At 52.2% G+C, this 27145-nt stretch overlaps 1 protein-coding gene across 2 annotated transcripts; it reads right to left on the reverse strand.

Moving 5' to 3' along the window:
- Positions 1 to 7605: 7605 nt before the first annotated feature.
- Positions 7606 to 10996, reverse strand: RPS19BP1 (ribosomal protein S19 binding protein 1). 2 transcript variants are annotated; one of them, XM_077168883.1, is made up of 4 exons: positions 10780 to 10996; positions 10492 to 10620; positions 8544 to 8641; positions 7606 to 7734 (listed from the first exon to the last, which is right to left on the reverse strand). In XM_077168883.1, the coding sequence occupies exons 1-4, from the start codon at positions 10829 to 10831 to the stop codon at positions 7642 to 7644; spliced, it is 372 nt and encodes a 123-aa protein (XP_077024998.1). In that variant the 5' UTR covers positions 10832 to 10996; the 3' UTR covers positions 7606 to 7641. The 2 variants fall into 2 exon arrangements, with proteins under 2 accessions (XP_077024998.1, XP_077024997.1); XM_077168882.1 differs by having other exon boundaries at positions 7606 to 8166; positions 10780 to 10991.
- Positions 10997 to 27145: the final 16149 nt, after the last annotated feature.

Below are 27145 nucleotides of genomic sequence, written 5' to 3' on the forward strand. Positions count from 1 at the left end.
GTATCTGATTTCTTTGCCTCTGAATAAATCTTGGAACTACATTTCAAAATTAGAACAATTGTAGGTTTGCCAAAAAATGCAGAAAGCAGAATTCCCATATACCTACCATACTCTTTCCCCAGCAATGTTTAACCTTGTGTAAGATATTTCAGATTGTACTAAGATCCATCCGTTAAAGCGGTTTAGGGTTGGATGATACTAAAGTTTTCTTAACCAAAAATCTACCACTTTATCCAGTCAGGCAATTCAGTGATGTCACCATCCATTGTTAAAGCTTCCCTGGAGATGGCTTTTTAACCTACCTTGTGTTACTAGGGGTGTTTTCCTATTGGTGTGATTTGATATGGCCTGGTGGTATAAACAGGTGGCTTGCATTGGGCCGCCAGTTATGAGTAGAAGTGTGTACTCAGAACTTTGGCAGTTGGCTGGGTGTTCTTCCAGGAACGAGGGTGGGGTATCCCTTGAATGGTAAGCTACTGCTAGTCCTGTAGGATGACTGGGAGGAGCATCCTTCGTTCCACCTGTTCCAATTGCAGCTTTGTGCCAGTGTCTATCACGTACAGCACCCAGATGAAGTCACACAGCTCAGGGCTGAACATGGTGACTAGGATTTTTTAAAATGTAATTTTATTGATAAATATCACGTCATATAAGCTTCCAAAGTGTACAGTCAGTAGTTGTGAATTCATTACCACAGTTTTTGAACATTTTCATTACTCCAAAAATAACCACCAGAACATCTCACAACCCTTATCCCTGCATACCCCCCACCCCCAGCTTTTTGGAGTGTCAGTCACAAGGTGATAAGGTTTTAATCCTAAACTTTCCATTTCTTTCTCAGAACAGTCATTCAGAAAAAATTGCTCCGTATGAAACTTAAGTGGGAGTTAGGGACCCAGCACAAAAGTTCTGTGCTCCCCTGCGGTGTGGGGTGTCAGGATGGTATCACAGTTTCCTGGCCAGAGCTGGGTCTAAAGGTTAATAGGAGAACCCTGTGTGATGGCTATGACCTCTCATCCAGCCCCTTTGAGCTGGCTGAAAGGCTGGACATCCCCAATAGGAAATGACAGATGTATTTTAGTTTGCAAAAAGCAGCAAGCAGCCTTTCAGCTCTGGACTAGGATGCATGGCTGGGTGACTTGACTTCACTTCGAGGCTGATGGCCCATTGGTGAGAGAATGGAAACACTTCTCGTCTTGGATTGTCATGAATAGCCAGAAGTTGGAGCTCAGCCCACTCACCGCTCACGGACTTGGTAAGTGGCAGGTGCTCTTTCCCTTTGAAACAATTGAGTTTTCCTTCTGTACCTGATGGGTCCTAGATGCTGGAGTGCCCAAGAGGAGCTGGGATGAGGGATGGCAGACATAGCGGCAGGCAAGTTCTTTGCACTTTACCTGCATTATGTCACCCAATTCTTCACCCCAATGAAGTAGGCACATTGCTGAGCCCACTTATACATCAGGAAGCAGCACACAGAGGCAGAAGATGTTGAGCAAAGTGGTAGAGCCAGAATTTGAACCCAGGGATCTGGCTCCAGGGTCTGGAGTCTTACCTGTTTTGCTTCTTAGGCTTGGAAACAAATGCCCTGTAAGGGCTGGCCAGGCAGGGGCCACCTATGTCTTCCTGGTCTCCAGCATAATTATTCCAGGGACCCAATTTCTGATAGAGTGAGTGACACCACTCATATCCTTGGGCCTGGGGACCTTTTAGGTCTTTCCTCCTCTGAACTGGAATTCCCCACAAGGCCACGAGCTTCCATGATTTGCTTAGAGCAGGAAGCCAACCATTTACGTGCTGTGTGGAGGGCTGTGGCTAAAAGCAGTGATTCTAGAACCAGACCCTGATTTTCTCACTTGCTGGCTGTGTGACTTGGCCAAGTTGCTTAACCTTTTTCTGCCCCATCTGAAGGGGGTTATATACTTGATTCCTTCTTCCCTTGCTCCTCACAGCTGGCTCCTCTTCCTTTCAGGTCTCATCCTTCAGTTTAAAGCATCCCAGAGAAGCCCATCCTGATGACCCCATCTAAGCAGCTTAACTTGCCAGCTTAATAAATGGGGTTTACTGGCTTAAAAAGTATGAAATCAGCTGCCTGCATTAGTATGAAGACCAAGTCCTTCTGTGCTCAGTGCTTTTTAATAACTGTCATTTTCTTGTCCCCGTTTTACAGACAAAGAAACTGAGGCTCAGAGAGGCTAAGTAACTTTGCTAGTAGGGGGTGGATTTAAATCCAAGTAGCCTGACTGTGAGTGCTTGAGAATTTTTTAGAGGCAGGACACAAAGGTGGCCAGTGGGTTGGAAGGAGGTGGTGGGTGCTGGAGGCTTACTTTAAAGCTGGGGGCGCAGAGAAAGTATGTTTTGGTACTAAGATGATATGTTACAGACCAATGAAAATGTGGAATTTTTTCAAGATATTTACATATAGGTTTGAGAAAACATCACTTCCCCACACTGAAAAGAGACTTGGGGAGAGTGGTGAGCCCAGAGCTATTTCCAAAGCATCTCTCCCTATGAACACAGCTGCTGTTCTGTAATTGTGTAGATACCCAATTTTTCCCCCCAAGATAGGAAATAAAAATCCATTACTGCAAGTTCTACTTCCACACGTAGACACTGTAGCCTAAGGCAGCTGACCCAGCAAGGGAGACATGGTGGGGGCAGAAGATGACACAGAGTTGAGAGGAGACAAGAGATGGCAATCCTGGGAGGGCCCTTGTCACCTTGATGAGGTCAGAGTGGGGTGGCCCTTGCAGACAGCAGTCCACCCCCTCATTAGGCAGATGATAAGCTGAGGTCTTGATAGGGGGAAGTGTGGGCCAGGGGCCAACCAGGATGCTGGGCTATGCTCCTTTTCAGGCCTCTGCAGCCAAGGCCTCCCCAGACCAAAGAAAAAAGGCAGGGAAGGGACAGGGCAGCAAAGGCAGCAGCAAAGCCCTGTAGGCTAGCCCCCAGCCCACTCTCAGCCCTTGCCAACTCTCTTAACTCCTCCTCCTTCCCTGTGCCCCGGCCACCATGTCCTTTCAGCCCCCCCCCCCCCCCACATGCCAAGCTCATTCCTGCCTCAGGACCTTTGTACTTGCTGTTCCCATTTTCCACAGCGGCCTCCCTCTCTTCATGCAAGTCTCTAAAGCCACCCCAGAGAAGCCTTCCAGCACCTCTGCTTTACCTGCATTTATTTTTTCCATAACCCTTGTTTCTACTTGAACTTATTTGTATACATACTTATTTTCTGTTTCCTACTTCCCAATTAAAATGCAGGTAAGCTCTATGACAGTAGAGACCTTGTTGTCTGGTTCACTCCTGTATTTTCAGGACCTACTACAGTGCCTGACAATAACTGAAGCAAACATTTATTGAGAGCTTACTTTACACAGGCATGGTTCAAAGTGAGTTCTGAGTGTTGGTTCCTAATCCTCTAAATTAGGAGTTGTGTGGCCGGTTCTATAACTCTACCCTGGCCCAGGGATGGATACTCGGGTCAGGGGGTCGATAGGTGATGACAGTGGTCTGCAGATAGGCCAAGCTCAGCAATGTGGGCTTTGAGCCAGTACATAGCGGGGGTAGGGGCATGAGGAGGGGCAGAGGCCGAGACCCTGCCACCCTGCCTGTGGCACTGCAGCCTCGCCAGGCTTTAACCAACCCTGGCCACATCAACCAGGTCAGAGAAGGGGTTGGGCTCTCCCCATGTGGGGCAAGCCTGACTTACCTTTTCACCTGGGGCTGGGGCTATGGGGGTAGGGGGGTACCTTGCCAGGCACCAGCCGGTGGCCATGAGAGGTGAGCTTCCTGGTTCAGCACCAAGCCCTCTGCTGTCTGCCTCTACGACAGGGTTAAGGCAGCAACGTGGGCCTGTGGCTGCTCAGCTCTGAGCACACTGCACCTGTGTTGTCTCTGGGATAAGGCTGTGAGTTCTGGGCAGCAGGGAATGGCCTTCATGTTTTTCTGCCACTGTTCATGAACACCCACTGCATGCTGGATACTGTCCTGGAAGCTGGGGATACAGCGGTGAACAAGAGATGAAAACTCCCTACCTTCACAGAATTTTTATCCTGGCCAGGGGGACAGTGAACAACATAAACAAGGAATAAATAAGGAACATTATAAATAGTATAAATATGATCGAGATGGCAGTTGGAAAAAAATGAAGCCTGGGTTGGGAGGTGGGTGGTTAGGGTAGGGCTCCTTGAGGAGCAGAGCCCATGGAGGCCTGGGAGGAAGTGGGCTTGGAACTGGCGGGAGCAGCTGAGCGAGGGGACATGGTGGGGAGAAGGATAGGGGTTGGAGCATGGGCAAGGTTGGTGACAGGGAGGAACAGGTTTTAATTTACTTTTTAATACTAGCAAAGGGTGGGCTCACCCTTTTTGGTTTGGTTTGAGATGCCTTTCAGGCCTCCAAGTAAAGGCAGCATAGAGGCTTGGGGGATGGAGGACCTGGGCATCAGGGAGAATCCAGCTGGAGATAGTCCTGGTAGTCATACCCAGGTATGCCACCCAGGGCAGGCAAAAGGGCGCCAGCTTGGTGCTCGAGAAGCTCACGGCCCAGTGTGGGAAACAGCAGGTGGACTTGCAGGGCCCAGGGACTGGCCAAGGCTGGTGACCTCAGTGGGGGCAGCAAGTTACTCCAGGAAAGAAAGGGTGTTGAACCAAGCTGGAAGGATGAGGAGTTAGATGCATAGAGAATGGGGAGAGCACTTAAGCAGGGCGACAGTCAGGGCAAAGGCTTTGGGGCAGCGAAGAAGGGCCTGCAGTGTGTGATGATTCTCTCCAGGAAGGCTCCCCTGGGCTCTCCTGAAAGAGGTTACCAGGGGACCAGAGGCCCTGCTGGGGAGTCTCCTGCCTGGAACTGAGTTAAGCCCTCATCCATACTCACACTGGGTAGAGCTGGCAGGCCAGGAGACAGACTGGTCCCAGAGTCTCGAGTTACAGCCTTGCCCTGCAGGTGTACTGGTCAATCCGTGTGGTCACAAAGGGGGCTGGGGAGTGCTGGTGGCAGGCAGCCCCTCTGCAGAGCTCACAGAAGTCTTGGTGGGGCCTCCTGCTTGTCACTGGGAGCACCCTTCACCCCTCAGCTCAGCCCAAACACATCAAGTGCCCCAAACCTGCTAGGCCCTACTCACTGGTGTCAGGTGCTTTCATGCCCACTCCTAATTCCTTGTGCTAGGAAAGGCCTCTTCCTCCTGTGTCCTTTTAGCCCATGCTTGAATGTGTCAAGTGTGTTCTTTCTTGGGCTGATCCGTTTCCCAGCACGTCAGTCACCAGATCCTGGGGCTCATAGTCAGCATCCCCCATCCATTATGTCCTTTGACCTGACCCTCACCCCCCACTCCTGGCACACCCTTTCTCCAGCCTTCCTTGGTTCCCTGATGCCCTCTGACCACTTGTACCAGAACTGCCCAGGCTGATGGTTAAAATACAAATTCCCAGGCCCCACTCCCAACCTTGTGGACAAGAATCTCAGGGCTTGAACACTGAAGTTTGTCTTGAGCATGCACTCCACTAGCACCACTTGGTATAGATGTAACGTAAGATTAGTGGGAGAACTTGCAAGCAGAGAAGTGGAAGCTTGGTTCTGTTCTTCCAAGAGGCAGGCCTTGCAGGGCAGGGGGAACAGACAACTAGGCGATTATGTAACAGGTACATTCTTGTTGGAAAGGGGCCCCTGGTGCTCAGTGGCTGGTGCCAGCCTGTTCTGTGCAGCAAACTCCCTGCGAGCCAGCTTCTTAAAAGATGGAGGGAGCCCCCAAGACCCATATGGGAGTTTGTCTCTCCCTAGTAGGGGCCATGAAAGCCCAGTGTGAAGAACAGTGTGCAGACTGAGGCAGAACAGTAGTTTTCCCTCCTTTGGGACAGGGACTGCCAAGGAAGTCTTTGGGCAATACCCCTTTGCAGTCACAGCAACCTCTCCTCATGCCTGCCTTGACCTGGGTGCTCGGTGGGTGCTTCCTAGTGCTCAGGTTTAGGCCATCAGCAAGGAAGCTGATGGCAACCGTGCCTTACACAGTTCTAAGGCCACCCACCCTCTGTCTCCACTTACAATGGAAAATCAGTCCCTGTGGCTCTCACCCCTTAGAAAAAGGACCATCTGGTGACCCCTAGGTGGGGATGACAGGCCTGGATGGGTTGGGTGTGGACGAGGGTAGGCAGGTATGTGTGAAAAGCCCTGCTCTTAGGTACAAACAGGTGGTCACTAAGTTCTCCCCAACCCTGCACTGCTAGGCAGTGGCTCATCAGAGTACCCCATCATAGTTTGGGAGATGGTTATTCTCCATTGGATCCAGCCACCAGATGATACCATGGGAAATTCCATGATGAAGGAGCTCTTTAGGCTGGGGGCAGGGGAGCAGGAGAGCAGGAGAGGCAAATACAGCAGCCTCAAGTCCTCCAGGGCCCTCAACTCCCTCCACTCAAGGATCTCCTGGGTTTCTACGGCTTTTCTACCTCAAAGACCAACTCTGGTTTGCACCATTCACTCATTCATTCATGCTTTCAGACACCTGTCCTTCTCCTCTATCCCCTGCATTGTCTTGCTCAAAGGGGCCTGGCCTCTGCCTCTTCATGATGATGTAGCTGAAGCACCAGCACCAACCTTCCGCTTGGGCACTGTGCTGGTTTGAGATCGCAGTGCACCCCAGAAAAGCTGCATTCTTTCTATACTAATCCACACTATTGTTGGGGTGGGATCTTTCTGATTAAATTGTTTCCATGGAGATGTGACCCACCCAATTGTGGGTGGGACCTTTTTAATAAGGCAGTTTCCATGGAGATGTAACTCTGCCCATTCAAGGTGGGTCTTAATCTGCTTACTGGAGTCCTTTAAGAGGGAACCATATTGGAAAAAGCTTAGAGCCCACATAAAGACATTTGAGATGCAGAAAGAAAATGCCCCCAGGGAAGCTGTTTGAGACAAGAAATCAAAGGACTAGCAGATGCCAACCATGTACCTTCCCAGCAGACAGAGGTGTTCAGACACCACGGGCCTCCTTTCTTGAAACAAGGTATCTTTGGACATTTTTATGGTCTTGGAGCCTTAGACTTGTAACCTGATAGATTTCCTTTGTGGAAGCTGGCCCATTTCCGGTGTATTGCATTTACAGCAGCACTGACAGACTGGAACAGGCACTGACCTAGGTGTGTTTTGAGACTCTCCTCTATTCCCCAACCAAACATAACATAGGTAAGAAAAAAGGGCATCTGATCCCACCTGACTGCTCTTCTGCCCTGGGTGACAGAAGGCCTGGTGGAAATTCTCTGCCAATGACAATGGCAGACCCAGCACCCCCTGGGGTGCTGCTTATGCCCTCCGCACCCTTGATGTCCGCTTCCCTGGGACAGCCCCCAGCAGCTACAAGTGCTATTTTTGCCTCAAAGACTTCATAGTTCACGTCAGCTGTGGCTGCCTCCCGAGAAGAGAAAGAAAAAGGAAACTTTTCCCCCAGGTAAGCAGACCCTGGGGAATAACTAACAGGATGGCTGCCTGCAGTGGGCTGAACTGAGGGACTTCTGATCTGAAGCTCCTAAGATACATGCTGGGAGGCTGGGAGAAGGGAAGGAAGACCTTTGGAGCCAGAGGAAATGGGAGACACCCCATAAGGCAGGTAAGCACCACACACACAGCTCTTGGGTACATTTAGTAGAAGTGGGGAGTTCACCCAGCAGCCCTTCCCCAATTCCCAGAGGTGTGGCTCCTGAGGGTCCAGTAACTGGCCTTGTTCCACAGCAAACAGCCCAGTGGCCCTACCTGGGCAAAAGCAAACAAAAGGAACAGAAATGTTCTGGCACGTACAGACAGCTCCTCCCAGGCCTGCAGGAGTTAGCTCCAGTCTGAATTTAAGTCCTCTCCAGGGCTTCCTGCTAACCAGCTCCATTCCATCCTCCACAAAACTCTGGCTCTGGGGCTTCCCTGGGCCACGCTGGCCCTGCTCTCCCACCCATTAGCCGCTGTGCATGATGGGGTCCTGGGAACAGCAAAGGCAGTGGAGCCCGAGGGGAAGGCTGTGCCTGAGTGTGTCCTGGACTGTCGGTGCCTCCTGGGAGCCTAGCTGCCGAAGTATTCCTGTTGGAACTTCTGGAAGTCTTCCTCAGTGAAGACAGTGCCCTCAACCTTCTTTTGCTTCTTGGTCTTGGACACAGGCCGGTCACAGGCCTTGCGGCCCCGGTTCTGACGCAGAATCTAGGGAAGATGTAGGGTTGAGGCCCCCAGCTGGTGACTCCTGGCACATAAGGAACTGTTCCTTGGGGCTGCACAAACAGGCACAGCTGATCAAGTGCTGTCCTTCCCCTGGTCCTCAGAACCGCCCTGGGAGGCACAGCATTCCCACTGCAGAAAAAACTGAGACCCATGAAGGTCCTACTGCCTCTTTCCCTGCTCTCTGCCCTCCAAGGAGAAGCCCCTCACAGCACAGCAATGAGGTCCAGCTCACAGGAGTCTCCTGGGGATGGCCCGGCTTCCACTATGTTCAGAGTTGCAGACCGCTTGGATCTCAAGGAAGCTGCCTCAGCTAGTCCCCCACTAGGTTTCCTCCCCATAGCCCATTTCTCTGGACACACCTGCTGGGTGACGGATTCAGCCACGGTGTTTCTTGCGCTGGTCATGAACTTCAGGTTGGTTCTGAGGTAGTCCCGACACTCTCGCTTCTGAAACTCAGCTGTGGGTGGCAGGTAAGGAGGCATCATTTCAGATTCACTCCCTGGAAGCCTTTTAGATCCCTTCCTGGCATCTTCCTCACTGATCCGCACCCCCATGGCCCAGACAAATGCCCATCATATCCTTCCCTAGATTATTACAACAGCCTAGGCTCTTCTCTATCAAGTCCAGTTTACAGCACCCCTTGGCTCTCAGCTGTCCAGGAGGATTTACTCATTTATTTAACCACTATGTCCTAGGTTCCTACTATGTGGTAAGCACTGTTTTAGATGCTAAGCATACCGAAGGAGACAGAACAGGTAGAAATGTTTGCTCTTGTGGAGCTTAAACTCTAGAGTGGGAAAAAACATGCTAATCAAGATAGAGCATTTTAAAGGGTGATATATTTCATAGAAAAAAAACATGACATGGAAAATACTATAGTGTAGGAGTTGCAACTTTAAATAAGGGTTCTGAGAAGTCCTCAATTAAATGATATTTGAGCAAAGATTTGGGGAAGGGAACGTGTGGATATCTGGGAGAAGAGTATTCTAGGCAGAAGGAACAGAGAGTATAAAGGCTCTGAAGAAGTGTGACTAATGGGTCTGAAGAGCAGAAAATGGCTAGAATGGGGAGGAAGAAGCTGTAAGAGATGAAATTGGAGAAGAGGCGGATCCTGTAGGGCTCTGACCCCAGTGTAAGAACTCTGGCTTTTGTCCGGTTATGACTGGAGCCACTGGAGGGTATGGGGCAGAGGAGAGGTTTATGATTTTATTGGATCACTCTGGCTGCTGTGAAGAGAACGAGATAACTGGAGGTGGGAGGCAGAAGGAGGGAGACCTGTTAGGAGGCTCTTGCAACAATCCAGGCAAGAGATGATGTAGCTCAGGTCGAAGTAGCAGCCATGAGATGGTCTTGGCCTAGGAGGCTCATCTCGCCTCTCATTCCTCAATTATGTGCCAAGCCCAGAGAAGCCCAAGGGAGGCCTGTGCCTTCACTGAGCTTGCAGTCTCATGCAGAGGCAACAAACTGAACACTAGTGATGGTGGTGGAACAGGGGCTGGGCTGAATGGTGGTGAGGTTATCCTATCAACGCTCCGTACTCACTGTACCTTCCACCTGCACAATTCTCTTTGTTATCTCTGCTGCCATCATCCCTTTACAGGTCACTGCGCTTCTCCTTTGAACAGAGCAGGCAGACTCGAGAGACACACTGCTTGGTTTCACATCCAGCTGTCATTACTGTACAATTTGGGCAGGTGCCTGTTTCTTCATTTGTAAAATAGGGGTAGAAATAGCACCTACCTTACAGGGCTGCCGTGATTTTTACTACATGAGTTCACATTTGTACAGGGCTTTGAACAGCAGCCAACACACAGTAATGATTAAATTCATCAGCCATCTCTGAACACCATCCCCTTGCTCACTATGTAACCTTCACTGGCCTTCTTGCTTTTAAATTCGCAAAGACAACAAACTCCCTTCTGTCTCAGAACCTCTGCACATGCTGTTGCCTCTCTCTAGAATACTCCATCCCTTTACTTTTCACCTGGCTCATTCTTACACTCCCTTCAGGTCTCAAACGTCGCTTCCTCGGGGAAACGTGTTTTCGCCTTTTAAGTCCCCTTTTCACCCTCCCTCAGAATACTATTCGCTGATCTTGACACTCCTTGGTTCTTGCTCCCCACTAGGACAGTAGTCCACGAAGGCCAGGAAGATGTGTTCATTCGCCCCCCTTTTTTAGGACTCCTGGCACACTGTAGGTATTCTAGAAATCCCTGCTGAATATCTCAAGCCCTGCCTCAAGCGCCACCTCCTCCAGGGAGCCGCCCCCAATCCGGGACATCACATCCAGACCCTTCTCGGACTCACCCAGCGCCGACTTGGGCACCTTTCCCTTAGCGGAGTTCCGCAGTTTCTGGGCCTGGGTCGCCTTCGACTTCCGGGCCCGCTTCTCCGGATTCCCGCTTGGTTTGGCCTTGCCTGACGCGAGCCGGGTGTCTGTAGGGGAGGAGAGAGACCAACGACCGCGGCTCAGAGGGCGGGCTGCTGCGCTCCTACTCCACAGTGGCTTAGCTTGGCCTGGCTCGTTTTGCACCCCCGGGGTTCCTGCTCGCCGATCCCGCCCGCGCCGGACGTGCCCCCTCAGACCCTCCTTACCCTCGGGAGCCCCCAGCAGCTCCAGACCTCTCCGTAGCAGGGCCGCGGACATGCCTGCCCTCAGCTCCGCCCACGCGCCTCCAAACTACTTCCGCTTAGCAGCCTCAGCCTTCTCGACGGAAACCCGGGCCAGAACAGAAGGTTCCGGGGTGGAGCGGCGGAAATGCCCCTCCCCTTCCTTAGGACGCTCGCGTTAGGGGTTGACCGGTTTACTACTGGGAGGGAAAAGGGGCGGGAACTGGAGGCGTGTCTAACGCGCTGAAGGGCACAACTGTTCTCCAATCCCAACTCAACAGGAAGCTGATTGGTCAATCCTTTAGGGTGGGCCCGCTACGTATGGGCGGGGCGGAAGGGTAGAGTGCAAAAGTTTTGCGAAAGATCCACGTGGGCAGAGTAACTTGTAAGGCTTCCACCTGAGCCACCTGGACAAGGAAACTTGTAAGGTTTCCGCCTTTCAGGTTCTCGCTCACGTGCTGCTCATAACGAAGGTTCCCCCAGATATGACCCTGTACCCCAGCCCTGAGAGCTTTTGTTTGCACAGTGACGGGGAGCTCAGCACTTCTCGATTTCTGAAGCGTGCTGCGGCTGAGCAGTTACGCGTTTAATTTGCACTTAAATGTGGCGGGCGGCGTCCTATGAGTGCCGATTCCTCGATACCGCTTTTCAGCCCCATCACCGCCTCTTTCCTGCTCTGGATCCCTCTGTTCCATCCTCTTCTCGTCAGCCACGGTGTCCTTTCCAGCAGCCTCCAAGGCTTTTAGAGCTCCCCGTGGCTTTTAGAATAAAGCACATGCCCCTCAACTTGGCCTTCCAGTCCCAGCATTTCCTGCTCTCCAGGTGGGTGGAATTTGACACCTGATCTGCTCCGGTACCTATGGAGGGAAGGGTGGTCCCCAAAAACCCTTTCAGGGGCTCCATGGCGTCCTTTTTCCAACGATATATATTTATGTGGGGCAGGACTTCTTTTTTATATATTTCAACCAAAACAACATATTTCACAGATTGAACGCAGCCCAAGAATCCAGATGTCTTCTATTAAGCCAGACATTAAAGGGATTTGCAAAAATGTAAAATAATATCGGTCTTTTCCCACCATTTTTTTTGAAAATACAATTATTTTTCATTAAATATTATGTTAACGTGCAATGGTTTGTTATTGTTATTTTAAATGAATTAATATTTTTAAAAATTCTTAATTTTAATTGCTAATATGGTAAAAATCAATAGATATAAGTTCATGGAAAAGCTTATCAGGATCCTCAATATTTTTTTAAAGAGTATAAAGAGTTCTGAGACCAGAAAGTTTGAGAATGTATGGCCTCGAAATGACTCTTTTTTGCTGTCAGGATGGAAGCTGACTTGTTCACTGTTCCATCCATAGCTCCTAGCCCAGCACTTGGCATATAGTAGGCACTCAATATATGAATGGGGAAGGAAAAGGAATGACTGAATTCACCGACCAGACACATGTTCTGAGGACCATGTGCTTCAATTCCATCTCCGGGATGGACCTTACCATCTAACTTTCATGAGCCACTCTGGGAGATAAACAACTAAACACATTCTAAAACAACAACAAACACCAAAGTCCTAAGACTTTTTTTCTTCATTAGCTCATTTACTCCCCACCCCCAACCTTGCAAAGTAGAAATGCTGTTCTCCCCATTCTACAGAGGAGGAAGCAGAGGCACAGAGAGGCCAAGGAACCTGACAAGATCACACAGGCGGTGTCAGAGCTGGGAATCAGCCCAGACAGCCTGGCCCCAGCCTCTGTGCCCTGTACTCCTGTGCCAGCCCCCAGGGGAGTTGCCATGCAGGTGGTGGGGGAGGGGGAGTGCCAGGCAGTAGGACCCCTAGCAATGTCCTTTCCCGTGTGTCAGAGGAGCAGCCCAGACAGGCGAGGGCTGCCATGGGAACCAGGATGGTTTCAAGGGCCTTGGACTCCCCAATTCTACTCCTAGGAGCAGTGACCTGGTCAAATATGCCCTTTTTCCTGCTCCTAAAATAGACAGATTGTTTTCTTGTTTATTATGTTTATCGTTTATTGTCTATTCCAGACTCTTCACTGCCCATCCTGCTCTCAGCTCCACAAGGACAGCCCTTGTTGATCCCTTGTTACATCCCTAGCGCCTGGAGAAGGGTTTGGTATATGGTAAGTGCTCCATAAATGCACAAATTGAATAAAGGTTGTTTGGGATGCCATGGGCAGCAGGCTGGAGATGTCGGGGAGTCGTGGGATTGAAATCTGTGGGTCAGGAGAACGAAGGACCAAGCTCTACGGTACCCCCAACTTCTCTGGGACCAGCACACGGTCCCCAGGTGTGCAGAGGAATTCTTTGCATTCCCGTGTCTCGGGGAGCAGGGGCCCCTGGGGGCCGCGTGGATTCCTGCGGCGTCCTCAGCGTCCAGCCCGCAGCTGGGCGGCTATTTCGGCCGCTGGGTGGCGCCGCAGGAAAACTTTCCTCTGCTGCAGGTTCCGCGATCCAGACTGCGGCGGGAAACCGATGCCCTTCCCTAGTCGTTCTCAACTCAATCTCTGCAGTCAAAGCCGAGTGAGTCCGGCTTTCCGCCGTCCTTGTCCCCGCGGCCTTTTAATTTATGGGTCCAGATACGCTGTACCTGGCCTGGAGGCCGGACAGGGGGAAGCTGAGGCAGAGCCACTAGGCTGGGCTACCCAGGGGTGGAGGGATGGGGACGTGAGACTTGTAGACTGGTTGGTATCCTGGTCACGTGACTTTAAAAAATGAAAAAAACACTTTTTTTTAACATAACAACATACAAACACGAACATTCTTACCATATGATCATTCCATTCTTGGCATATAATCGATAACTCACAGTATCATCACGTAGTTGTATACTTATCACCATTATCATTTCTTAGAACATTTGCATCAATTCAGAAAAAGAAATAAAAAGAAAAACCCCATATCTCTGGTCACCTGACTTTGGGTGAACTGCATTACTTCTCTGAGCCTCAGTTTCCTCAAGGGTAAAAAGCACTGGGCCCCTTCCCTGGGCTCCCTTACTGCCTACTTGGCCAGGGCCCTTGACCATGCAGATGAACCCATCACAAGATGCGACTCCCTCCTGGCAGTGGTCAACCAGATGCCGCATCCCTGTCCGCTTGGCTCTCCTAGACCTGGCTTAATCTCACCAGGCTAAAGCCTGAAGCTCAGAGAGGCGCAGTGTCCTGTGAGGTCACACAGCATTTCAGGAGAAGAATCAGGGTTAGAATTAGGTCTGAGTCCTGGGCCTCAGCGCGAGGGTGTGAATGTGCACAAGTGTGAGCAAGTGTGTATATGAGCATGCACATGTATGCATGGCCTTTTGGAATCATGGAGGAGAGATTCACATGAGGTCTTATAAGTTGCTTTTGCTTTTTTCTCTCCTTTCCGACTCTATGTGTCTCTATCTTTGTCTTGCCTCTCCTTATCCTTTTCTCTCACTCTGGTCTTTCTGTGTCTCTTTATGAATCTCCTCCCTCTCTCTCTCTCCGTCTCTCTCTGTCCTTTCCTAAGCCACACATCCACCCAAGCTCCTCGGCCTCTCACCACCTGCAAATTGAAAACCCAAATGGAATTTCCAATTGGCTTTTCTGACCAGTGCTTGTGTCCCCACGTATCTGCCGGCATCTCCCTTCTCTCTGATGCCTGGCCCTGCATCTCTCTCCCCCTCACCTCTGACTCCTGCCATCAGTGGCTTTGAAGTACATTCACATGTGACTTCAAGAGAAAATCCATTTGTGCTCTGTCTGGTTCCTAATTGACGGGGTGGGCTGCTTCTATTCTCCTGGTCTCCATCTCCGCTGTCCCCTCCCAGGGCTTCGCGTCCTGATTCCCCTGCCTCATCTCACCCCCACCTTCCCCCCTGGGCCATTACCAAGCAGTCAGTCCTTCTCAGTTTCCTTGATCAAAGTCCCCTGGGGTGGGGGAGGGGACTGCTGGGGTGGCCCAGAAAGAAAATGTTGGCATATGGGCAGGGCTGGGGGAAGGGCTCCAGTGGGCTGCACTGGGCATGGGTGCCCTGGATTCAGTGGACTCAGCTCACACACTGTGTGCCCCCGAGCGAGCAGCTCCCTTCCCTGGGCCATAGTTTCCTCCTGCATAAATTGGGCATTGAGTTGAGAGGCACTGCCCAGCCCTTTTTCCGGGGCTGAAGATGGGGGTGCCCAGAACTCCTGGATCTAGAGCACACAGTGATGAGGCCTAGGGTGGGGTGGGGGGATCATGAACTCTGGATCTTGGCTGTGCAGGTTCAAATCCTGGCTTTAGCCACTCCTTAGCTGTGTGATGTTGGGCGAGTCACATAACCTCTCTGTGCCTTAGTTTCCTCTACTGTGAGTGGAATATAACAATCCCCACCTCAAAGGGATGCTGTGAAGATGGATGGCAAAGTGCTAGGAACAGCATGGGGCACAGAGTAAGCATGCTATGTGTGTAAATAAGTGACTGCCACGTGGGCTGGCAGCCTTCCTGTGAGGCCCCTGCCCATGTGTACCTGCATGGCTCTAGTGCTTGTGTGGCCAGCATGCAGATGGGTGAGTTTGGGGCCACTGAGTCATGCTTAAGTGCCTGGAATCAACCATCTGTGTTTAAATGCCTCCTCTGCTGCTTGCCAGCTGTGTGAACTTGGGAGGCTGTGTACGTCTCTGAGCCCCGTGGGGTATTGGAGGTGCCCCCCTCCAGGCTTGTTGGGAGGGTGCGGTGAGAGGTAGCATGAATATGCTCAGCCCTGGACCTGGCGCAGAAGCATCTATCCATTCAACAGGTATCTGCTGGGCATGAATCAGGAGCCATGCTGTGTGTGGGGAGCTGGCGACTCAGGGGGAGTGAGGGCTACCCGGGCCTGGGGGCCTCACATGTGGCTGTGTCACACACTCAGCCAGAGTGAACCTCTTCTGCCCAGGTGGGGCCTGAGTTTGAGACTCTGAGTTCTGTGGGGTTCAGAGTGGGGCCCATGCAGAGCAGCAGGCCCCAGGGGTGGTGGCTTCAAGGACAGCAGTCCCAGCTGGGATTGGGGGCAGAAGCAAAGTGGTGCCTTTTCAGTAGTTCAAAATTGTAAAATTATTGGCTTGACCGACCTTGAGTGGATAACAAAGGCACAGGAAAAAGCGGATGGAAATTCTCCATGGAGCAGTATTGATCAGACAGTGACCCAGAGCAGGAGGTCAAAGGGGGGGTCTTTTAGGGGCTCAGCACTAACTGGCCAAAGGCACAGCCCTGCCGCCGAGTAGTCACATGGCCTTGGGTACATGGTTCCCACTTTGGGCTTCGGGTCCCTCTGGGGTGAGTTGGCAGCGGAGGGGGTCCTCCAGCTCGGCCAGGCCCCCAGGGCCACTGAGAGGCTGTGGTGACAGGAAGGGGTGAGCTTGGAAGGCTCTGGAGAGGTCTTGGGTGGGGGGCGGGGAAGCTTTTACAAGCGAACACAATCCGTCCAGCCAACTTGTGTCCAGCGAGCTCCCCAGGGTGGGAGAGGCCAGGTGGGGAATCTTCTGACAGTGGGTTGAGCCCAGACTTGGGGACTTGACCTCACCATGAGGCCTTGAGCAAGTTCCTTCTCTGCTCCAGGCTCAGTGTCCCCATCTGGGCAGTGGGGACGGACATTACTTCCCCGGGCTGGGGTGGAAGAGTGGTGGCCTGGCAGGGGGCAGTTTCTCAGGGTGGGGCATAGGTCAGTTCTGGGGCCTTTGTAGGCTCTGGGGTGAGGGGTTCTGGCTTTCCAGGGGATGGGGGTAAGGAGGATTCTCTCCTTTCCAGGCTCAGCCTTTTTATTCTAATTATGTCTTCATTAAAATGCAAATGCATAACCAACCCGGGGAATGGAGTCCCTGTTGTCATGGCAACTGGAGTCTGGGGTTGGCGCGAGGGGGGCTGGCCTTGCATCTCCTGAGCCTCCCTGACCCAGGTGGGGCTCACCTGGAAGCCACCCTGCACAACCCCACCCAGGACTCCGAGCTCTGCACCCCCAGCTGAAGGGCCCTGAGGAGGCCGTGCACAAATCATTTTCCCCTCTGGACCTCAGTTTCCACATCTGTGAGTTGGGAATAATGAGGCCTTGTTGCCACAGGGGGCCCGAGATCCTGCATCTGACTCCCCTGCCAACCGTGGCAGGGCAGTGCCGGGCGTCCACACCATCTCCTCTGCCTCGGCCCCACTTCCCGTGCAGCCAGCAGGGCCCTGAGTGGAGTTCTGCCCGTGGGAGCTCAGAGCAAGCGGTGGCGGCGCTGTAGGCCTGACCCTTAAAGGCATCCGCGTGATTCTCCAGCTCGTTCCCCTTCCAGCCATGATGTGAGGGCCATGCATTCCGGACAGTCTGACCACAAGATGGCAGGGAGCTGTCCAACCTCATTGGACTTGGACATGTGTAAGCAGCAAATGACTGCTGTGTTAAACTTCTGAGATGTCAGGGTCTATTTGTTACAGCAGCACAGGCTGTCATATCCTGACCAAGAGACCGACCAGTCACCCTTCTGACAGCCCTCCAGGAAGCCAGGAGGCCAGGCTGGGGCCTGTGAAGGGAGTGGAGGCAGAAGGAGGAGGAACTATGACCATGGTTCAGAGTCTTATCCTTACTCTCAGTGGTAAAATCTCCAGTCCCCAAAGGTTCAGCCTTCCGAAATGCAAATGACAATGAGGTCTGCATCTTAGCCCCTCCACTCTCCTGGTCGGGAGCTGGGGCTTGAGCCCTCCTGGATGCGCAAAGCCTTTGGTCAGGCCCCTGGTGCTTCCCCAACCACAGACCAGAGGTCCTGAAGGGAGCAGGGACCCGGGGGGGACAAAAGGGCTCTCATCTGGCCCCTGCCGTGTCCTTGTGTGCAGCCCATAAGAGTCACTTCATACAGGTGGGGCTGTGAGCACAGGAGGCAGGGGCTGGGCGGGTAGCAGGGGTTTCCCTGGAGCCCAGAGCCCCTGGCTTGGGTGTGCCCCCAGAGGCTGTATCTGGGTGAGAAGCATTGGACCGGGGCTCAGGATGTGGCCAGAGGGGAATTGTAGGCTCTCAGAGGAGAAAGGAGAGTTAAAGATTAGATCAGTAAGCCCCACCCGACCCGAGGACCCCCAGCAGGGGCCACGCCATCCTGCCCACGTGATCTGACCCAACAAATATCCCCAGACTCTGCATTGTGCCCTCCTTGTGCGGCGCTTCACAGACTCAGAGAAGAATCACCTGTCCTTGCTGCCAATGAGTCTGGTGGGGTAGACAGAGGCCAACAGTAACCCCTGACTGGGTGTGACCAGGGTGGCGGGGACAGAGGAGGACAGCAGGGAAGGAGGGAGGGCATACAGCTGCAGGCCTTGACCACTAGGCTGTTACCCTGAGGGTAGACTGGTTACTCTGCCAAATAAAAATGCAGGCCCCTAGTTAAAAAATTATTAAGAATTTCAAGACGTTGACGGCTGAGCATTAAACTGCCGCAGGGCCCTTCTAAGCATCGGGCCTGGGCCTATGCCCGTGAAGCCAGGCCTGACCTAGGGTATCAGCTTGAGCACGGCCAAAGGCACCCCCACTGCGCCCCATTCCCAATGGTGGCCAGCACAAACCCTGGAACCAGATGGCCAGGGCTCAAATTCCAGCCGTGATCTCAGGTGAGAGACCTACCCCTTCAGAAGTGCCTCAGTTTCCTCATCTGCCAAAGGAAAATAGTGATGGCACCACCTGGAAGGGCAGTCCTGAGGATTGGATGAGTTCACTCCCCAAAAGCATTCAGCATAGGCTGGGAGCTGTGGTTGCTCCCTAAGGAGGCGCTAATTTAAATGGCAATCAAGGCAGTTGCGCCCCCTGCCCCCTCCCCAGCTCCCTTTCGCCCCCTGACACGTACCACTTCCTAATCTGGTTGCTTGCCCATCTCTGAACCAGAAGCCAGAAGGTAAGCCCCACGGGGCTTCTAGCTGGCTTGTTGTAGGTGGTACCTCAAATGGTGCCTGGCACATAGGAGTGATGAATGAATGAATGAATGAATGAACAATTGAATGTAAAGCCATTCTCATATGCAAAAATATTTATTGAAAAGTTCCACTCCTAGGTATATAGGCTAAAGAAATGAAAACAGGTCCTTAAGCAGATACGCATGCGCACGTCCACGGCAGCAATATCCGCCACAGCCGGAAGGTGGAAACAGCCCAAGTGTCCATCAGTGGATGAATGGAGAAACAAATTGTGCTATATCTCTACACAATGGAATGTTATTCAGCATAAAAATGAATGAATCACTGATACATCGATAACTTTGATGAACCTCGAAATCATTCTTAAGTGAAAGAAGCCAGACACAGGAGGTCATTTTTTTGAGTATTGCATGATTCTATTTATATGAAATATTCAAAATAGGTAAATCCATAGAAACAGAATAGAGATTGAGTTACCAGGGGCTGGGGAGAGGGGGAATGGGGAGAAATAGCCTCATGGGTATAGGGTTTTATTTGGAAGTGATGGAAATGTTTTGCAATTAGGTGGAGGCGGCAGTTGCACAACATTGAGATTGGATTAAATGCAACTGAACTGCTCACTCTAGAATAGTCAAGTTTATGTTAAGAGAATTTCACCTCAATAAATTAAAAATAAAAGATAAATATAAATATATATATTTATTGAGCTCCTACTAGCTTCCAGGGATGATACAGGGTGTTGGGGAGTCAAGGAGGGCGAGGTTTGAGGAAGGACACTATTCTAGTTTGCTAGCTGCCAGAATGCAACACACTAGAGATAGATTGGCTTTTAATAAAAGGGGATTTATTTCATTAGTTCTTCTGAGGAAAGGCAGCTAACTTTCAACTGAGGTTCTTTCTTACATGGGAAGGCACAGGGTGATCTCTGCTGGCCTTCTCTCCAGGCCTCTGGGTTCCAACAACTTTCCCCAGGGTGATTCCTTTCTGCATCTCCAAAGGCCTGGGCTGAGCTGCGAGTGCTGAGATGAGGTATACTGAACTGCTTGCGCTGTGCTACGCTGAGTTCTCTCATTCAAGCACCAGCCAATTAAATCAAACATCATTCATTGCAGCAGGCACACCTCCTAGCCGACTGCAGATGTAATCAGCAACAGATGAGGTTCATGTGCCATTGGTTCATGTCTACAGCAATAGAACTGAAGACGTTCACCTGGCCAAGTTGACAACTGATTCTAACTATCACAGACCCCAAGGAGAAGAGCCGTGACAGTGTGGACAGTAGAGGGTGAAGCCATGGGGAGATGGATGGGAGGGGCATGTTGGGAGGGAGTGTACATTGGTTTCGTGGCTGTAACCTGTCCCAGGGGTCACCCCTTGGCGGGGGGGCGGGCAGCCTCTTCCCTAGCTGAACAGGCTTAAGATTTGGAAAGTCTCCCTGAGGATGGGATGAAGTTGGTCTCCAGCTGTCCACAGGATCAAGCCTTGTGCTTGGCGAGGTCAGGTCCCTAAAGATGCCCAGAAGGGAGGCCGAGCCTGGGCTGCAGGTGTGGCCCCTTGACAGCTCAGTGCAGGGCAGTCTGTGGGTGGCCACCCCTTGCAGGGGCTCTGATATGGTGGACATAGGAGGAGATGTCCCCAGAGGGACCCAAGCAGCCCACCTCAATTCCTCTCCTGAGTAACAGGTACTAGGAGTTCAGGTGAGTCCATGGCTCCTTTGGTTGAGCCATGTAAGGTTTCACAGCTGCTGTGCAGCTCAGACCTCTAACTGGACTCTAGGCCTGTGTCTCCAAGGCCTCCTGGATGCTGTCTCCTGTGTGTCCCCCAGCACTCTAGGTCTTCATATGTCCCAAAAGAAGCTTACCCTCCTTCCTCAAACCCGTTCCCCCTCTTTGGGCCTGTCTCACCTTAGTAAGAAATTGGGATGCCACACTCCTCTTCTCATGCATGGGTGCTCACCTAGCCCTGCCAATTCAACCTTCTAAATCACTTTCAGACTCTCCCCCTCCTCTCCACTCCAGGACCATGCCGCCAGTCCAGGCCACCAGCCCCTCTCCTGGACACTGCCTACCATCTGTCCCCCAGACTTGCCCCCTTCCAATGCCTCTTTGGGGCAAGAGTTTCTAGAAGGCCCACTGGGTGGTGAGCTTTACGTGCCCAGGTGGTGGCCCATGGGGCTGTACAGCCTCACATACCTGCCTCTAGGTTGGAAGCACCCCAACCCCCTATAAATCAAGTGGCAAAAGCTCCTGGCACCTCACAGCTGTGGCAGAATGAGACTGATAGGATCCATCGGACCAGCAGGGAAGGATGGGGGGCTTGACTGTTCCCCCCATTCCAGGCCTAGTCCCAGATAATCATGGGAATTATCCATCCCATGCAATTTTGTGCTAGGAAGACATGCCGTCTGCCTCTGACTCCAGGCTGGAGGTGGCCCTCCCCTCTTTTCTGCCTGGTGACCTCTTTTGTGGGTCCTTCCAGACCCAGTCCCTGGCCTCCTCCCTCCCCAGGAAGCCTCCCCTATTCCTTGGGGGAGGGAGCAGAGCATGGTGGTTAAGGGCAAAATTCTGGAGCCAGCCAGTTGCAAATCCTGGCTCCATCTATGGACTGTGTGACCTTGGGCAAGTTACTTAAACTCTCTGTGCCCGGTTTCCTCACCCATAACCCAATCTACCATGTAGGTTGTCTTGAATGTTAAAATGAGCATGTTCTATGTACTTCACGGATGTCACTCCCATTTTTTTGTGTGTGTGGGGGGAAGTACCATTCATTTACAAAGTGTTTTCCTAGTTAGGATCCCATCCTCACTCTTAATCGGTGATGTGGATATCACACCCACTTGAAAAATGTGGACATTGAGGTCCTCACCTACTCAATCCCTCAGAGAGGGCGGGACCTGGGGGTCAGGCCTGGGTATGAATTCAAGCTCAGTCACTTCCTGTATGTATTTGGGGGATGCACCTCCTTTTTTTTTTGCACGGACAGTCACCGGGAATCGAACCTGGGTCTCTCTGGCATGGCAGGCAAGCACTCTCCCTGCTGAGCCACTGTGGCCTGTCGGATGCACCACCTTTCCGAGCCTGTTTCCTCATCTTTAGGACAGGGATTTGATGAAATTTGCACATATGAATAAGAGTTTCCAAACACTTGCAAGACATTCGTGGACCTTTGCTGTTCAGCTCTGGGTTGTCAGCGTCTCTGGGTCAGACGGTCTCCGGGATCCTTGTTAGGGATCCTGGGTGGGTGTTAGTGCCCTGGTGCAGTTGAAACTATGGGTGGGGGCTTCGAGCCAGAAAGAGCACTTTTTACTCCTGGGTGTGCCTTTTACCTACCTGCGACCTTGGGCAGGTCAATTCCTGTTTTTCTGAGTCTTGGTTTCCTCATTTGTAAAATGCAGATGAAAATACAGTGAGGTTTAAAGTTAGGTTGGGCAAAATGTGCGACCAAGAGAGAAGACTCTCATGAAATGACCACAGTGATTATGATGTTGCAGCACATGGATTGCAGCAATCCATTTCTTAGCTGTGTGTGTGAGTACCGTCTTTCAAAAATTCCAGACTGGGGGTCCTTCCCCTCAGTCCCTTACTTCCTCCATCAGCCGCCTCCTAACTCTCTGCCCAGGGCCCAACTTTTCCCAAATCCAAGTCTTACAGGGATTGGTTCCCTGTGGGGAAAGCAGGGGGCTCACACAGTCCCAGAGGAAAATGGGCCAAGAGGCTGCAAACCAGTTGGGTGGGAACTGCCCAGTGGGTGCTAGAGTTCCTGGTCTGCCCTTATTCCTACCCTGAAACAAGAAAGGAAACCCTCCCTCCCTCTTGGGAATTGTTGAGTGTTTCCCCCGACTCCAGCTCACAGCTCCTTGGAGACGCAGATGAATTAAAGAAGTAATTAAATTAGGAATCGCTCATTATTTGAAAGCTGGGATACTCGGGTGGGTGCGGGAGGAGGGGTGCGGCCATCTTGCCTATGTCCAAAGATTCTCTCCTGAGGCATGTGTGTGGATAAGTTGGGGGCCTGGGAGAGAGAGCCGGCCCCATCTCCACCTGCTCCCACTCATGGGACCCTCCCCACAGTCTCAAGTAACTTCAGGACACCCCCATCTCCTTGGACAACCTTGCTCCTCTCTTCTTTTCTCAGCCTCAGTTTCCTCATTTACAACATGAGATGAAAGGTGAAAGAGAGATTCTGTTAAGTTGTCTTTAAGGTTCCTTTAGGCAGTGAGTTCTTATCTAAGAACTTGGAGATATCTCTCCCCAAACACCTGCAACACCATCCTTGCTCACAGAGCCAATTGTGCATCACCCCCCAACACCCACACACCCTCCTAAGATATTTGGCCAGGCATTTCTTCAACTCAGTTCACTCATATCCAGGGAAAGGAAACTAAGCAAATGGGCATGACAGCTCTTGGCTAGCTGCTGGGGATGCTGAGATGAGCAGCCTACTTCCTGCCCTCCGGGTGGTCCCTGTTCAGTGGAGCTGGGCCTGGAAGGAGAAAGGGGGCAAAGGAAGGCACTCCCAGTTGGGGAAGGGGGGGAGCAGCATGTGCAAAGGCTTTGGAGGCATGAGACAGTATGAGGGTGAGGGAAGTGTAAATGAAGCATGGAGGGTGGTGGGGAGGAGGCAGGCATGTGGCAGGGGGCAAGGCTCCTAAGCCTGGTGTGTAACTGAGAAGGGCGGGTTAGCACTCCCTTAAGTTCCCGGAGGAAAATAAGAATCCTGAAGCTGTCAGAAATATGATGGAGCTGTCAGGAGTACATGAAACAGCCACGTACCCTGGGAAACGGAAGTCGTGGCTCTGTTCTGTGATGGTGTGAAAATTCACGACCCTTTCCTCAAGATGGGTAATGAAAACACAGAAAAACTAGGAGCCCTTTGGTTCAACTTGGTTGAGGCTGCATCTCCATGCCCACCCAGTTTCTGCCCTCCAGCCTGGATTCGTGTGTACGTGTCAACACTCGCCCAGCCCTCCTCCATTTGTCAGCCATGGTCGCTGTCGGTGTGTGTGTGTTGGGGGGGGGTTGGTCTCTGTGGTTATCTGAAAACGATGTCAAAGAAGAAATCTCTCCCTCCCTTCTTGAAAATCTCTTGCTGGGGCTGTGTCTCTCGCAATCCCTGTCCTTTGTCTCCTCCTCTCCTTTCCCATCGCCGCCTCTTCTCCCAACACCTACTGAACTCCTGGTTGAAGTTAGGACGGGAACCGCCACCTGCCAGGGTGGGGAGCCGTGGCGCGGGGATTCAGCACCACGGACAGCGGCGGGACTCCTGGCGGCGGGAGACGCGCTCTGCAGGCTCGCCTGGGGCCGGTTGGGTGGCAAAGGACCATAGGAGCTGATTCAGGAAGTCGAGGCGCAGGGAGCGAGCTGATAATGATGGAGGATCTCCCTATGGGTCCAGGACGATTTTGTCAATGGAATTCTCCCTCTCCTTTGTTTCCAGGGACCCTGATTCCAGCCACCAAGCACACATGCACACACGCGCGCACACACACACACCCATTCCATCTCTCCCTCCCTTAGCCTGCAGGTTTTGGCTGTTGCTCTCCCTCTCTCTCTCAGGCCCTCACCCCCTTCTCCTCACAGTTTCTGGCTTGGCTGTCAAAGAAGGCTATGGTGTGTCTCTTTGTTTGCATGCTTGTGACTTTGGGCAAGTATCATCCCCTCCCACCCGATCTCTAAGCCTCAGAAAGGGGAGGTTCGGACAGTGTCATTGCTGAGCTTGGAGCCAAACTCCGTGGTCAGCTCCTGGCAGTCGAGACCCTGGTGGGGAGAGCTGTGGGCAGAAGCAGGACATGTGCTGAAGGCAGCAGGAGAGCACAGGCAGGGCCCTGCAGGGATGGGAGAGGATGGAGGGGCTGTGTGTGTGCGCGCGCGCGCGCGCGCGTGTGTGTGTGTGTGTGTGTGTGTGTGTGTGTGTGTGTATACTCTGGGGAGGGGAGGCGAGGGCGGGAGGAAGAACGCAGAGGAGCTGCTGGACCAGAACAGAAGAACCCCTTAGCCTGTATATTTAGCTCATCGAGGTATATAAACAGAAACCTGGAGCCGACTCAACGCTCCCCCCACCCAAGTGTGAGTCATCGCTGCGCTGCAGCTAAAGTTAGGCTCCAATCATAGGCTCCCTCTCCCCTCTCTGTTGTCTTCTCCATTCTCTGTCCCCTTATTGCCTCTTTATCTCCTTATCTGTTCCTCCCCGTCTTTCCCCCCTCCTCCCCTCTTTCTTTCCCTAAATTTCTCTCTTTGATGCTCCAAACTCACTCCCACCCCACCCTCCTGGAGCTGGCTGGTTCCCTCACAATCTCTCTCTTTGTCCCTTGATATTTTCCATTTTACTTCTCCCTTCTTGAGTCTCCCTTTCTCTTCCCTCTCACTCTCCCCCTTCCTGAATGCGTTTGAGAAAGTGTATATTTGTGCTTGTGCTGTGAGTGTGAATTCAATAATAACACGCACGCGTCTGTGTGTACTTGAGAGTGGGCAGGAACGCATTTGCGTGGATTTTGTGTCTTGGCGTGAGGTGTATTTAATAAAAATGACATCTGTTTGGGTGTATGTAAGGGTGTTTGGTGTTTGTGGGTCTGTGTGAATGTGACAGTTTGGGTGTCTGTGTGTGTGCACACAGAGGAGTGTGAAGCTTGTGTGTTAGTGTCCCTGGGTGTGCTTCTCCTTCAGTGTCCTGGAAGTGGATGCTCTGGGCAAGAAGCAGAGACCCCCCCCCCCAGTTTCCTCTGGAGGGTCAGGGTGCAGGGGATCCCCAGGCCTCTAAGGGCTGGGAATGGGGTGCCCGCAGGCTCCAGGCTGTCAGACCTGGCTGGCCCGGGGGGAAAGTGTTGTGAACACAGGCTTGGCATTCAGGCCTTGCTGTCTGCTGCGTTTCCTTGGACCAGTCTCTTGGCCTCTCGGCTCCCTCATTTGTCAGAGGAATATGATGCCTCTGCTCAGTTGGGTGGGCTGTGGGGGGGCAGAGGGGATTCACAGATGCGGAAGTGCAGGTGGGTGGATAGGGAGGCCACGGTGGTCATGGGGACGTCTCCAGGCCTCCACATGGTGTCTGTGCCTCGCTGGGGACTAGAGGCTCATGCAGTTTCCCAGCTGTTGACTAGTAATTTATGCTGACGTCCAAACGGGATTGGAGGCCCAATTCCCGCTGGAAGTGCCTCTCACCATCTCAATCCGGGGCTGGTCACTTGCACCTTCCAGACACGTCTTGAAAGCCTCTCTCTCCAGGAAGCCCTCCAGAGCTCTCCTGGGGGCATGAACCTGCTCCTCCAGTCCCCTGGTGGGCCTCTGTTACGGCACACCCATCGTGTCTGTGTCTCTGCCCTTCAAGAGGGATTCCTAGAAAGCTTTTAGGAAAGGGAGTGTGTGCACGTGTGTGTGAAAGATGACAGGTGGATGGGAGGGGGGTGAGCAGGGGCTGGGAGGCTGAAGGGCAGCTCCAGCCCCAGGCTCTGCTCACCGGGAACTGAGAAACGTCTGGACTCCCAGCTGGGTAGGTGAGGCCCATTGGCGCCAGGGATCGAGGAGTCTGCTAGAAAGCACTTCACCCTGGAGGGGGAGAAGACTCACGAACACCCCTACCCCCAGCATCAAGTCTTAGGGGTTGAGTCAGGACACATCCCCCCTGCCTCATTTCAGATGACAGCCCCAATGCCTGCACTCCCCACTCCACGCTTTTTCTCCATATTTGATGATCATCTGACATACTCTGTATTTGACTTAGTTTATCTTATGTATTTTCTGATCTCCCCCATTGGGAGATAAGCTCCATGAGGACAGGACTTTGCTTCGCTCACTGCTGTGCCCAGATCTGTGCCTGGGACACAGGAGGGACTCGGGGAGGAGCTGCTGAAGGAACAAAGCTGCTCCATCCTGCCTTTCTGCATGACCACCCTCCGTTTGTTCATTCATTCATTCACTCACTCCTTCCTTTAGTAACCCCCTCCCTGGTCAAACGCTTAGTCTGGTGGGGGCAGGGGAGACAGGTAGGCCCTCACGGCAGGGTGGAGTGTGGGGCAACAAGCCCCCAATTTTGGTAAAAGGGTGACAAACCCCACCCAGACCAGTCCCTCCACGTCTGTCCTTGATGGTGACACTACAGGTGGATTCCTGGAGGCCTGACTGCCAGGGTGCCAGCCTTTGTCCAGCTAAGGACCAAGGGGAGAGCTGTCTGAGTATGATCCCTTCTGCAAGCAGCAGGAGTGGCCGAGAGAGAACGAGGGCGAGAATGAGAGCATGTGTGTGAGAATCAAGCACACAAAGACAGAATGAAAGAGACAGATACCACGAGAGAGAGAGACAGACAGACATCCAGAGACAGAGAGAGAGAGAGAGAGCCAGAGACAGAGAGATGGACACACTGAGTTAGGGAGACAGAGAGATGCAGGTGGAAAGAGAGAGCAGTGGAGAGAGACAGAAAGAGAATGAAAGATGGAGAGAATCAGAGAAAGAAGAAGAGAGAGAAACAGCCAAGGAGGAAAGGAGATAGGC

This window comes from Tamandua tetradactyla, chromosome 7, assembly GCF_023851605.1.
Source record: "Tamandua tetradactyla isolate mTamTet1 chromosome 7, mTamTet1.pri, whole genome shotgun sequence".
Lineage (NCBI taxonomy): Eukaryota > Metazoa > Chordata > Mammalia > Pilosa > Myrmecophagidae > Tamandua > Tamandua tetradactyla.

Excerpts from the sequence above, each read along its gene's own strand:
- RPS19BP1 (XM_077168882.1), bottom strand. The coding sequence starts at position 10,831 with ATGTCCGCGGCCCTGCTACGGAGAGGTCTGGAGCTGCTGGGGGCTCCC. Across the intron at positions 8,642-10,491 it reads GGTGCCCAAGTCGGCGCTGG|CTGAGTTTCAGAAGCGAGAG; the intron begins GTGAGTCCGAGA and ends TGCCACCCACAG. Across the intron at positions 8,167-8,543 it reads CTGAATCCGTCACCCAGCAG|ATTCTGCGTCAGAACCGGGG; the intron begins GTGTGTCCAGAG and ends CATCTTCCCTAG.